Source organism: Python bivittatus, unplaced genomic scaffold (assembly GCF_059951505.1).
Source record: "Python bivittatus isolate LINGU-HERP-01145 unplaced genomic scaffold, Pbiv_v1 ctg000050_np1212, whole genome shotgun sequence".
In the NCBI taxonomy this organism is placed as follows: Eukaryota; Metazoa; Chordata; class Lepidosauria; order Squamata; family Pythonidae; genus Python; species Python bivittatus.
In genome coordinates this window covers 11,491,885-11,505,650 of record NW_028277033.1, presented here as the reverse complement: position 1 = coordinate 11,505,650, position 13,766 = coordinate 11,491,885, and the positions used below count along the sequence as shown (strand labels likewise).

At 52.1% G+C, this 13,766-nt stretch overlaps 1 protein-coding gene across 1 annotated transcript; it reads left to right on the top strand.

Moving 5' to 3' along the window:
* The first annotated feature begins 787 nt into the window (after positions 1-787).
* Positions 788-12,951, top strand: TMEM26 (transmembrane protein 26). The gene is made up of 6 exons (XM_088129996.1): positions 788-1,110; positions 7,049-7,127; positions 9,033-9,137; positions 9,626-9,855; positions 10,644-10,720; positions 11,348-12,951. The coding sequence occupies exons 1-6, from the start codon at positions 920-922 to the stop codon at positions 11,767-11,769; spliced, it is 1,104 nt and encodes a 367-aa protein (XP_087986122.1). The 5' UTR covers positions 788-919; the 3' UTR covers positions 11,770-12,951.
* Positions 12,952-13,766: the final 815 nt, after the last annotated feature.

The following is a 13,766-nucleotide window of genomic DNA, read 5'->3' as shown; positions in this document are numbered from 1 at the left end:
GCCTCGTTAGTCCAGGGAGGTCTTTTGGATGGATTTGGCCAGGAGGCACAGCAACCGAGGCGAGGCGGCTTTGACCCGGTGAATCTCTGGTGGGTCCTGGAATAATCACAGCCCACAGGGCTGCTGAAGGCTTTTCTCTAAGGCTTGGGGGGCATCAGGATCTGGAGCCAAGTCCTCCCCGTCTCTCCTGGGCTGCGGCCCTCTCCCTCGGCCTCACCTGGCCCACAGGCCTGCCTGAAGGGCAGAGAAAATGTCCCTTTCCCCAGGGAAGAGGGAGAGGCAGGCAGGATGCCTGAACGAGGGAGCCCAGCCACGCAGCCCTCCCTCCCGCGCCCATCCGACGACATTTAAGCCAGATCCCTTTTCAAAGCACAGCGGAAAATCTCATGGGATTTTGCCAAGCTCCGCGCTGGTGGTGGTGGAGATGGCAGGACTGCTTGGGCAGCCTCCGTCGAGCTGGCCTTCAAATCGCGTTTCAGCACAAGCGGGGGGGGGGGAGGGGGGCTGGCCCCCCTGCCTGTCCAGCGGGAGTTCGCCCTCCTGCCCACCCGCCCTTCTCGGGGACAGTGACCAGAAGTGGGGCCCCCGCAAGCCGCTAAGGCCGGCCTGGCGGGCTGGGAGCTGCATCAGGCGGGAGAGCCCCCTCGGCTCCCCTCCCCAGCAGAGCCCCAGGGCCGCCCGACGGGGGTGGGGGAGCCCGCCGCTCCTTGCAGCCCTGGCGCGCCGGAGGGGCAGCGGGAGCCCCCCGCCTCCGCCCGCCCGGCTGGGCTCCGTCCTGCCCGCCCCCGACCCCCGGGGCTCTTTCAGGAAGTCCGGGGGAGGGGCGAGGAGGCCGCAGCTGCTCGTCGCGCCGCGGGGCCCTTCGCGGAGAGAGGCGGCGGGCGCTGCGGGCCGGGTCGTCGCCTGCGCGGCCGAGAGGATGAAGGCGCTGGTGCTGCTGAGCGCCCTGGGCGCCCGGGTGCTCTTCGCGCTGCACGCGCTGCTCGGCGTCTGGAGGGTGACCGAAGTGAAGCAGGAGCGCAAGTACTGGCTGCTGGCGCTGCTGAACCTCTTGCTCTGCCTGGAAACGGCGCTCACGCTCAGGCTGAAGCGGGGAAGAGGCTACAAATGGTGAGCGCGCGGCTGCCCGGCGGCCGGGTCCGGCCCGGGGTCCGGCTCCTCGCCCTTTCGCTTCGCTTCGCTGCGCTTCCTCCCTCCCCTCCCCTCCCCTCCCTCCTCGCTTGCTTCCGAGAGAGAACTTTTCATTCTGTGCCCGCCGGGGGGGGGGGGTGGTTGGTGACTTCCCAAAGTCTGCCTTAGGACCATCGGCGCTTGGCAGAGCACTCGGGGAGCATCGCCGTGTGCAGCCAGAGAGCGCGGTGCACTTCTGGGTGTGAGCTGCGACAAGGTCCCTCTGGAGGTGCAGAGCGCGTGACAGAAAGCTTGAGCTCCCCGCGTGACGGCCTGCCCGGTGCCCAGCTTATGTAGGGTCCCCGTTTTGCCTTTGCAGTCAAATGGCTTGGCAGGCTTTGGTGTCAGTCGGGCTCGTGCCCGACTCCCCACCCCAGCCCTCTCTCCAGGTGAGGAAACCTGGTCTGGACTGGACTTCTGGTCCTAAGATGGTGAGAAGCCACGCGAGCTGAAAAAAGAGATGACCCTTCAGCAGAACTGTTGTGCACAGCTTGGAGCAAAGTGGCTTCAGACATGGGATATTTTGCTTGCATTAAAAAAACCCCAAATGTATGAATGAATGAATGAATGAATGAATTGGTGAGTCACATCCAGTACCCTTATTTCAGATTATAATGGGAGGCTTGTTGCAGACCCCTAACAGACCAGCGGCAAGCATCCGCGGTCTGTTTCTCAGTTCAGACTACATGCAGCACAAGATCCCACTGAAGCGAGGAGTACCTTAATGAGACCACAGAACCAGGAGACACGACTGCACCCATCCCAAGTGCCCAGCAGATGAGCCCGTTGCTGGCCAGGCTGCTTGGACCAAGAGGGCGCCAGCTGGGAGGGGTCGGTGCTCAATATCAACCACTCTTTGAAAGGAATATAGTTTAACAATGTTCATGAGGAGCAAAGGCACAGAATCTGTGCAGGTTCTTAGGGACGTTCAAGGCGGAGGAGAAGGCCAGTTCAGAGAAGGGTCTTCTGGGGCAGCCCAAGGAACAGCAGGAGGCTGGATTTCCACGTGCGGTTCGAGAAAGGATCAACCCCTGCGCAGGCTGCGAGTCCTGCAGAAGGACCCACGGATGCCGGAGGGGCTGGCCAGCCCTGGGGGGCAGTGGGCGGCTTTATATGTGGGGGGGCGGGGGCAGAGAGGATGTGGTGGCAGCAGGAGGGCAGTTCCCAGACATGCTTCCGTGTCCTTGGATTCCTCCTATCAGTGAGTAATACGGGAACTGACTCAGTCTAAAACCTTTTGGATCTTGAGGACAGACAAAAAAATAATGCTTTAAAAAACGTGGGAAAGTTAAGTCACAGATGCAAACCCAACACAGGAGATGTTGATGCCTGTGGTGGCTCACCGCACATGTGAGCTGTGCTGAGAGAAGCAGGACAGAAGGAGAAAGAGAGAGGGGTTGAAAAGTGGCCTGTTTTCCCCAGATTGGGGGAAGATTCTTGACTTCAGATCTCATCATCTTCAAGGTGGACTTGTGTTCCTTCTTCTGCAACACTGGTTCAACTCTTCAGTAGGGAAAATGATCACATCATCTCTGCAAGGAGAAGAGCAAAGGGGCCCCTTTGGGATGGAGGCAGGTGGTCCACACGGCTTCCTGTTTTTCAAACATGTGCACCTTTACATACTGAAAGATTGTTCTTGTCCGCGGAGTTGCTATTTCTGTAGACCAGAGTTCTCAGATTTTGGAAGACTGCAACCCTCTAAAATGATAAACGAACCGATGTTCTCCTCCATGAACCCAACAAAACGAATGATTTGTTTGGGATTCAGATGGGACAAGAGCTAAATGTGTTATCTCCCACTGATCTCTGGCAGGGGTCCTCAGTCCGTGCAGAACAGCCACTGTGCCTGGGCTTGTGCAGACTGGAGAAGGAGCAAAGCCCGGGGTTAGTTCTGACAGTTCTCCCACTCTGCCTGGGCGAGCCTAGTTAGAACGGACTCCCTGCATAAGAACCCCTGCTCTAGACCCCTGCCTAGGGGTAGGCAGGCCAGGGGCATCCATGCCTTCGCTTCAGCAAGAGGGGGCCATTGTTCCTGGTGGTCATGCTGTGTTGCTAGACGCGCAAAAGTCATCCCCAGCACTTGCTCCCAATCCCTGCAGATTTTCTTCAGTCTTGCCAATATGTGTTACTTCAAGAGCAGGGTTGTGAAACTTTTACAACAAATCTCGGTGAGGCTCCATACTGCTGATAGAGCCCTATCCAGGTCTTCTCCGTGACCTGGATTCAAGGAGCAGCCCTGCTTAATGGGGGGCATTCATTTCTCCTCTCCCCCTCCCCAGACTGGACGCCTCTGCTTTATGGAGAGAGGCCATGGGTTAGCAGGATGGGGAGCTTTCAAAGATGTCCCCAACCTTCTGTGGTTGTTCTCCGAGCAGCAGCTCCATCCCCCACTCCAGGAACTGGCATGCTTCTGGCCAGAAAGGAATCCTTAAGTGCATTTTTCTCCGCTGGTGATGCAGGTTCATTTCAAAACTTCAGTCCAGCATCAAACTGGCTGTCCATCACCCACCAAGAAGCTTTTGTATTCCAACAAATTGCACTGATTCTTTCTATTTGACAATATATTGTTCTATTTTGTTTGGCAAAAGCTTCACAGATCTCGGCTTCGTATCTGGACTGACTTATTTGAAGTTTAAATTCAAACTGAGGGGTGTAATCCAATGAACAGTTAAGTACTTAAATATTTGTTTTCAGTAGAAATAGAACCTGTGTGATTGCATTGATAAATTAACTGATAAATTATGTGGTTAAGTAGAAATTGAAATCATGATCTAAAATCATCTACCAAGTATGCTCTTTATTCAATTATTAAATTGATGGCTTTGAACTATGGTGCTGGAGAAATCATTGAGATTATCTTGGACAGCTAGAAGAACCAAACATTCAGTACCAGATGTTGTAAACTGAGCTGTTTAATGGAAGCTAAAACTGAGATATTTTGGACAGATAATTTTATTTATTCATTCAACCTGGATCTTGCTCAGCGACAATTGATTCTGGGCTCACGACATTGCGGAGATGAGAGTCACTGGAGAAGATGTTTGGAGGAATCGGAGGCAGTAAAGAAAGAGGCGAGATGGCCAGACATTCTGCCCGAGGACACAAGGAGGGGCTTCCAAGCACTCAGAGAGCAGTTACGGACAGATAGTTCTGGCAAAACGACGTTCCTCGGGTCCTGAAAAGTCGGAAATGACTGAATGACTGAACATCAACAAGAAGGCCTTCTAACCGTATCTTCCCTGCAAAATACTGTGTTGCATTTTGCCCCTTAAATCACTCTCTAAACTGCTACAAGTGGCGTCTGAACGCGTGGTCAGCCCCGCTCTGCTGTGTTCTGGGGACTGTAACTCCAGTCACGGCTGGAGGGTCGCCTGAGGCACCGAGCTCTGGATACATGCCACTGGTCAGCAGAGGTCACCCCGAGAAAGATGTTACTCACATACCCGGCACAGCCACCTTGGAACTGGGGTGCTCGAGAGTCTAGGAGAACATCCCAGTCATTCTCCCTTTTCCCAAAAGTGAACCCTGTTGTTTGGGATACAGCCCGGGCTTCATCCTTCGGTCACTGGCTGGTGTCACTCCATCACCTCCTGAAGTCTCGTGGGCATGCACCCTCTAAGTGTGCTGCTAAACTGTACTTTTGAACATGATGGAAGGGGGAAGTTAATCAGTGCAGTAATTAGTTATCTTAATTTACACACAATGCTGTTTGCATTGGTCTTTGCCTAGACCCCTCCTCTTATTGGAACAGACCAGACTGGCCCTTGCGCTGGAAGAGACCCTGTTGCTCCTGCTGCTCCAGGGTGACCACGAGGCGTCACCGAGCTCGGAGGACGTGGCCCTGAGACGGAGGCTGTGGAGGCCAAGCAGTAAAGACCGCATTTCAAAAGTTATTGCCTCCCTTCTGGACAAATATCATCCAGAAATCCAGGATGGGGGTCCAGTCCCCTGCCTCTGATGCTGAGAGACTGGTGCCCCCATGGAGAGTATCTCTGGGGATGGCCTTCGGGTGGAAGGGGGAAAGAGCTTGGTGTATCCTACAGTGGCCTCCCTAGAGTCACAACCAATACCAGCCACGGGTGTCCACAAATCGGGGGTAATGGGAAATGATACGGCATCATCGTGGCATATGATTTGTGCAATCAAGTATGTGACATCACTGGGGCTCCTTATGGATGCCTGTGATTCCTGCTGATCACAGGGACACCTCTATTTTGTTTTGCTGGGATCAGAATGGGAGCTTTCTCCCAGAGTGTTCCTTCGGCTTCCCCATCTAACCTACCACTGTGGGGTTTCCTGGTGGTCTCTCTTCCAAGCCTTCTGCACGGCTTTCTGAGAGCAACCAAGACCAGGTAGACACTGCACCTGCTGGGACCGGCCTGTTCTACTCCCAGGCAGTTTACACGCCTTCTCTCCTCCACTCGGCGCTTCAGAATAGCAGACTTTTTGCCAATCGCAAAGAAAACAACAGTGATGTTATTTCTGGTTCCTTCCTTCATAAAAAGGCTGGAAGACGGTGATATAGTATTCATATTTAATGACTGATACTGGAAGGAGGAGCAGAGAGGCCTGGTCAGGAATGTTTTCTCAAAGCACCTCCTCCCGAAGATGCAGCGAGAGCGTGTCAGTGGGTGAAAGACGCCTGGTTAGATCAGCATCGGCCCCGGGCCAGCTGGACCGGGTTGAGGAGGCAGAAATCCTGGTGGGGATCGGCGTCCAGGGCAGCCTCCCTCGCTGAGCTTGCAGCGTCCCTCCCCGGCACAGCCTTCCCTGGTTCCACACCTGGCTTCTGCTTCAAGAGCCAGATGGAAGTGCGTGTCTGTCACAGTTTCCCCACCGAAAGGCTGGAGAGGAAATCCATCTGTAGAGAGCGATCCGGCCTCCTCCCTGTTGCCTTCCCGTTCTTCTTTTCCAGAAAAAGGGAATGTTGAAGAATCCCACCAATAAAAGCTTTGGGATCCTTCCGGCGGGGGATTCCAGACTTTGGAACTGCCAGTTGCAATCCAGGGGTCCGTGCGGTGCCTTCATCCCTCCTTGGGCCAGCCCTCTCCCCACCTGCCACCGTGGAGCCTCGCTTTTGGTTCCTCTGCTTCCGTCCCCCGCAAGGGACCCTGCCTCACCCGGACTCCGAGCAAAAGGGGACGGGGAAGTCAGCTGCTTCGGCCGGGCGCCTTCCTTGAGATGCCGCGAAGGGGGGGGAGGGCAAGTGAGGGACACGCATCCACTCTAAACTCTGCCCCCCCCCCACCGCGAAGGCTGAGGGCTCTTTCAGGACACCCTACTGGAAGCAAGGCCTAAGCCGGGGGAGGGGAAACAGCAGAATTCCTCTCCCCTTATTTTCCTTATGCAAAGGGTTCCGAAACAGCCGGGGCGGTCAGCATGCTTGGCATTTTGATTGCAAGCTGTGAAGCTCTCTCCAAGGGTGCCGGGGGGTGAGGTGGGGTCAGACAGAACGGCCCCCTTGCTCCCTTCGACATGCCCACTCCCACCCCCTTCGCGGCTTCCTCTCTTCCATGCAAGGGCGCCACGGGCAACAGACGTGCTTCCAAGGAAACGTGGAGCTGCCAGAGGGCTCCATTTTCATGTTCTGAGCAAGCGGTGGGGCCTCTGGCGAGATGGATGTCCCAAGATTTTCCTGGATGCTGCCACTCTTGCTGCTTTGCTGTGTGTCTGTTTCCAAGGGAAGCTCTTTTTAAAGTCAGCTGGGCCACAGGAAACTTGGTGGGCACCAGAGGGGGCATCTGTGGGCATAGGAACGTGCACACCCACCCCAGTGCATCACGGAATGTACATTCTGTTTATCTCTTCAGTGTTTTGACAGTGGACTCTGCAATTCTTCCTCAGTTTGCTAAACCCCACACTTTTTATTCTTTCTCAGGTTTTCGCCGCCAATCTTTGTCTATCTCATTAACATAGTGCCGTCATTGTGGATTTTGGAACTTCAGCCTAAAAATCAGGTACTGGATTTCATGGCTTCCTACCAGGCATGACAGAGATGGAGGGGAACCATTTGCTCGGGCAAAGAAAACTGAGCTCCCAGAAGGCCAATCTTGGGGCATCCGTTACTGTATTTTTGTATCCTGAATTCAAGAAGCAGGTACCTTTGGGTTTCCTACCTGAGGTGTGAAATCATTTTGGATTAGGCAACGATATAGCATTGGTGTTTACTGATGCACCTTGAAGGATGGGAGCAGTAAACCTTCTACATCAGTCCCACTGCTAAATAAATGAAGCCAAGGAAGGGGGGTGATCCAGATGTGGTCAATTTGCATGATGGCTCCAGATGCAAAATCCAGTTTTTATTGGTCTAGATTGTCCTTTTTGTTGCTTTACTAGACACGGCCTTGGTTATGAAAGTTGTATAAGTGTATCCAGATTCATCATCTTTGTTATCTTCCCTGTGAGAAAAACATGGCTGGCGTTAGCAGCTGCAAAAGCAGACCTCCTTTTTCCATGCGTAACGAACTAAAAGGCGTAGCAAACTAGGAGGACTTCAGGCATCAGTCGTAGCAGGTCATCCATCTCACCGTCTCACGCTGGATTTCATAGAGAGATGCTCATGCACTATCACTTGTTAGATTACCATTAAAAGGGACGTTTTATGTTTCATTTGCATTTCTCCTTCTCCTGTTTTATTACACACGACCAGCACCAATTACATTAATGTCCCGTGGTCATGGCTCATTGGCATTTTACATTCAATACTGCAGCCACATCATAGTAGGACGTAATTGTGTAACATTAGCTTAATATTCAGACCAATTCACCAAAGTCACACAAACAGGAGAATTACGGCACAGTCCAGGGATTGTTTACTTAGAAGTCGTTTTCGTTGCGCTGCATCTCCCTCGCATAAGAACGGCTGCGCAGCAGCGCAGCAGCGCATCCCACGTACAGAGCAGCGCAGGGCTCTGAGCTCGGTGGCGCTGCGGCCCAAGCAGAGGCCCAGCAGAAGCCATGGAGGGGTGAAGACTGCGGGCCTTAGGGCTGCAAAAGACCGGTGAAGTGCTGGCACGCCGCATCCGCAGGAGATCCTCAGGCCCCGAATGGGCCTTTTCCGCTCACGTTTAAGGGGATTTAACATCAGAGAAAGTATTGCAGCCCAAGTCGAGGGATTCATTTCCTCACATAACGTTTTCTAGGTTGATTGGAGTGCTGCTTCCTTTTGCAGACCATTCACACATCTTAATTTGAGAACAAGAGGCTTATTCGTTCAGCAGCTGCCTTCTGGGAACGGATAGAGCGTGCTGGGAAGCAGCGGGTGAAGGGAAGAGGCATCCATAGGGCCTATCCTGGGTCCCCAGACTGGACCTTCATCTGCCCCAAGCTGATGCATGGCTCCCCGTTTCACTTGGGGGCAGTTGGCCAAGAGTGGCACAGGGAGACAGCTAAGACAACGGGCACTAGAGGCTAAACCCAGGAATGCACGTGCGAGCCCAGGGAAGCCAGGCAGATGCAGAATGTGCGCGATGGAGCACTACTTCCAGGCAAATAGCTGGTTCTGAGAAGATCCAAAATAGAGCAAGGTCCAGTATCTGGTTGTGTGTCCTTTTGACGGGAACCCTTTCTGTATCTCGCCTAGGGGGAGTAGGTGAGTGCCAAGGCTGGGGCAACGGTGAACTGCTCTTCGGTGGGTCTTGGCCACCTCCTTGGGTGATCTGAACAACGTCTACCTGGATTCCCATTGCACCTTCTTCCACACTAGAGTCCCTCATTGGTTCAACCCCAGATGGAAGTGTCCACTGCCATGGGCCCCCACCAAGGTCTTTGGTGAACCAGTGAATTGACAAGCGGGAGCCTTTGGGGTCCTCCCATTTCAGGTCTGTGCAGGACCAGAGATTGAAACTGGGTCTTTATTGCAGTTTTGCCCCAATGAATATGAATATGGGCAGCTTGTGAAGAACCACAGTGAAAAAGTCAAACTCAGTTACAGAAACGAGGCCACAACAAACAACATAATGGAAAAGGTAAGGGTTGTTGTAGTGGTTGGCATCCCATAATCAACATCTGGATTTTTGAAATCATTAGATTTCCACAGCAAAAACTGTTTTAATGGCGGGGGGGGGCAGGCAGAAAAGAAAGGGAATTACACCAGTGTGGTCCCAGAGATACTAGATGGGCTTAGAACCATGGCCACATTATGGATGCCCATGAGGAGCACTGAAATGATAAATATGTTCTTCAGTGTAAGTAAAACCAAGTATAGGAGAGCCTGTTTTGTAAGATCTAGTAGATAATTTCCTCTGGCCATGGGGGCGGGGGGATACGAAGGGAGTCTGAAGGAGCCAGGGAGTTCATGGCAAAGGGCCTGCTCAGTCTTCAGCCCCGCCCCCCCGTAGGTGTGCAAGGCATGCAAGAATAGATCTTGAAACAGAGCCACATTCTCCAAAAAAACCATCTAGCCTGCCTCCTGGGACCTTGCTTTTCTGCTTTCTGACATTTGCTTTTGCTGCAGCTACAACAGGCCCATGAGTTTGTCAACACACTCTCCAAAATGTGTGAGCCCATCTGGACACTGAGCCTCCATCAGACGTTTCTCCTGCTCCTCATCCTGGGCCGCTGGCTGCTACCCATCGGTGGGGAAATCACCAGGGACCAGTTGTCTCAGCTGCTGCTTCTGTTTGTGGGCACTGCGGCAGATATCCTTGAATTCACCAGTGAAACCCTGGAAATAGAGAACGTACGGTAGGTGCTCCTACCTGCTTTCGGCCTTGGAGCCTGGTCTGGGCTCCCTGGTCGGGCCGTGGGTCCCTGGGCTGGTTGGCCATCTCGGTTGTGGAAGCCAGCCCTGCCCTTCCTCCCCTTCTGCCCCACCGTCAGGTTTTCCGTAAATGCGCAATACTCAACCCACGTGAATAAACCAGAATAATAGGATTGTGAATTTAACCATTTCAAAGACTTATGAAATTTTGCACATGAAAACCAACAGGCTGAATAAGGGAAGATGAAATCATTATTCTTTAGTCCTATTAAAAAGCAATGGTATTTTTGCATTACTCTCAACTGAAGTCTTCTTCTGGCTCCACTGGGATTTAGCCCTTGTTAGCTCTAGTGAAAGTGGGTGATGTGCGGCCTTACTCCATTTCAAAAAACCCTTGCAAGGTGATGCTTTAAAATGGGTTTTAACTGATTTAAATGTGCATATATTAAGGGCTATAAAACAAACCACTTAAGATAGATTATATGGAGATAGAGAAAGAGATAGAGAGATATAGATACTTGATTCTCCGATAGATGGGAAGTTTGGTTTTCTGAAGTTTGGTTTGCTATCATAAAGTTGACGGTTTGGAACAATAAAATAACTTTAACCTTACTTCCATCCCCCAATTTCATGATTTCCAGCCTACAATATTCCCCACTCCCACTTTACGAGTTATGGAAACAAATTGTAAGTCCCCACTGTTGGACACCTACTCAATCTAGCCCATGTATCTGGCCTAATTAAGCCAGTGCCTTGTCCTCCTTTTTTTCAGGAACAAGGATGCTCTTGTGTATGTAATCCTAGCCGTATGGACTTGGGGCCTGTTGCAGTTCCCTCTGGATCTAGCAGGTTGGTCCTGCTCAGCATCTCCCAGGGTTTTACTCAGGAGCAGGAGAAGTTCCCTTTCTTCCACTGTGAAACGGTTTCAGCTGGCTTTGTGAGAAAAGTCAAGTTCGCCAAATGCGAGAAAGGGCTGGTCACTCTGAGTGGAATTGGGGAAGGTCAGTCGAAAACGTGTCCCTTGTCCGAAGGCCAAGGCAGGTGAAGAAAGAGGTAGAGACCCTTGGATAAGTGCAGGGAAGGCCAATGAGGCGATTCAAGAGACTGGAATGTCTTATGAGGAGAAACCAAGGAACTTCAAATAAGTAGACAGATGATAGAGCGAGACAGAGATAAATAGATAGAAATAGGTGATGGATGCACTTAGGAGATGGCTGACCGAGTAAATACAAAGTTCTAGAAACTTCACTTGAGTTTCTACTTTGTAAGTATAGCTTATGATTCATCACAATGTGAATACATTTGGACAAGTGTGGTTTAGTCAGTAAGCCACGATTAATTAAGCCATGGAATAATACAAAGAATGAAACCTGTCACAGACTCCATCTGTGCTATCTCTGTTAACTTCGTCTGTCTTTTGATGATTTATGGTACGGGTGTCAACATCCTGAAAGAAATGTCCTTTTTTCGTTCTAGTGCAACACCTCAACTGTGGTCGAACAGCCTCATCCACGAAAGTTTTCCATTTGCTTCTCTGCAGACACAGCGCTGATCTGTGGAACATCGGCATCAGCCTGTTCATTCAAGACGGCCCTTTTCTTGTGGTGCGCTTGATCCTGATGGGCTATTTTCAGGTTGTGAACCAGATGCTTGTGTTTTTTGCAGCCAAGAATATTTTAATTGTGATGTTGCAGTTGTACCGTCTAGTAGTGCTATTGCTGGACTTCCATGCCTCCCTCCAGTGCAGGGCCAACCACCAGGAAGGAGCAGCTTCGTGTTGCCCATGTGAGCCGAGCCTCATCACCCTTCCGCCCAGCTGCACAAATGGTGGAGGGTGCTCTGCCGCTGCTGCCCCAGCCCTGGGGGACACCTTCCCCGACTCCGCTGAGTGCCTGTGAAACAAGGTCTCTTCTGCCCAAGGATTGGCCCTTTCCTGCGCTGGCCACGTTTGAACCGGCCGGCCTTAGCAAGCAGCCCCGTCGGTCCGCTGCAAGATGGAAGCCTGATCCTGACGGCAAAGGAGAGAGATTTGAGTGGGAACTGGAGAAAACAAAACCCTTCCTGTTGATTAGAGGGATTGACACAGTATCCATTGTATTTATCCGTTGTGTACCTGACGGGACTAAGCTGAAGCAGTTTTCTGGTGGTGGGATTTTTTCAGTGTGAGGCGTTTACAGACTCAGTGATTGCCTTAAGGGCCCTGCAATAACGGAACATTTGCCTGAAGTTCAGGTTCACGTCTGGAACGTGATGCAGAACCCCTTGATCCCGTCTGAGGATTATTTCAATTCTGACAGCAATATGGAAGTACAAATAAATGGAAAGAGCATTTTCCTTCTTCCAATCTGTCGTGGAAACATGTATTCAGTGAATGCAGCAATGGCTGGTTTTGCAATCGCCGCCTTCTTGCACAGATTGAGAACAGTATGGTTTACCATGGAGGCATTTCCCCGCCTTACGCAATACTACATTCTAGTGATTACGACTCATTTTGCCCTCAGTTCTACTTCGTTTTGCACCAGCATCGTGCTTGATGTAACCTTGTCACAATTCACCTACTTCTGCCCTGCTTACGTTGCTTCTTTTCCACAAACCAGTGGGCAACCTTTCAGTGATCCAGACTCAGTGAGATTTTTCCGGGGAGGGACAGTAGGCCAAGTGGGCATGTCTCATGCGAGCTCCTCCCAGCCGAAGAAGTTGCAGTCAAGAATAAATCTTGAGGAAAGTACTGGTGGGAAGCACAACTGTTCATCTCTCAACTCTGGCACTGTGCGAATTTTATCTCGGATCTAAGCAATAACACTGCCACGGTCGTTTCTGTTTGGAATAGTTCTAGCCTTTGAAATGAAATATTGTATTAGCTGACCAAAGGCTTGCATGCTTAGAATAACTTTTTTATTGTTTTTAGTGAAAAAAAACCCTGTTCAAAGTCTTATTATTGCTGAATTCAGTTTTGATATAGTAGGTGCAGTTATTTCTTCCGTTTCTGAATGTTGGTGTTTCATCTTTTGTTACTTGAGCCCAGTTTTTTTAATGCAAAGGGAGGAGATGCATTTAATAAACAGACAAAGAGACTTGTATTTGCCTGGGAAATGTTTGTCTGTCGGTGTGTTTGCTGGAGGGGAAGGGATCTTTCTGCCTGCCTCCCCCTCATCCACATGGCTGCTTCCCCTCAGCTGGCTTTCCTGGGATTTGAGGGAGGGGAACACTGAGCCTGAGAGAGGAAATTGGCATGGAGGAGGGGCCCGTTCGATGGGCCTGGCCCCTGACTTCTGAACTCGCTGGCTCCCTCCTCCGTTTCCGCAGAGCTGGGGCCCCACTGGCCGGCCCAGCGCTTGCATTCGCCTCAGATGCGTTGGGCTCTTCCCGACGGCTGCGTCGGTGCTGTTCCCCAGCCTCTTCTGCCCTCCCACCAAGCCCTTCTGCGGGTGAGAAGCTGCCGCCTGTAACGCGGGTGGGGCAGGGGCACAGAGGCAGGCAGGCGCCTGAACCGGCAGGCCGGGTCCCCTGTCGGTGGGGCGGGGGCGGCCGGGTAAGCCCCGTCTCCACAGGGGCAGATAGCCACGGGCCCTGAGGGCAGCGAGAGGCCAGGTGGGCACTGCGCAGGTTGCCGTGGCTCCACTTCCCACCTGATGAGCTACTGGGGAGGGGGCGCTCGATCCAGGTCAGCCGCAGGGTCTCGCCAAAGAAACAGGTCCTCGGTCTAGGTCCCCCGTTTGGTGCTGAGTGAGGAACATGCAGTAGACAGCAAAATGGAGTTTTCTGAAGAAGCGCACGAAAGGGCTTCAAGACGTCTGTTTGTTTCACGGACTCGTCAGATTTGAAGCTCGGAGACAGAACTGCACCTGCACCTGGAGAGGACAGGCAGCGGGGGGGGGGGGGGCAGCCTGCAGGA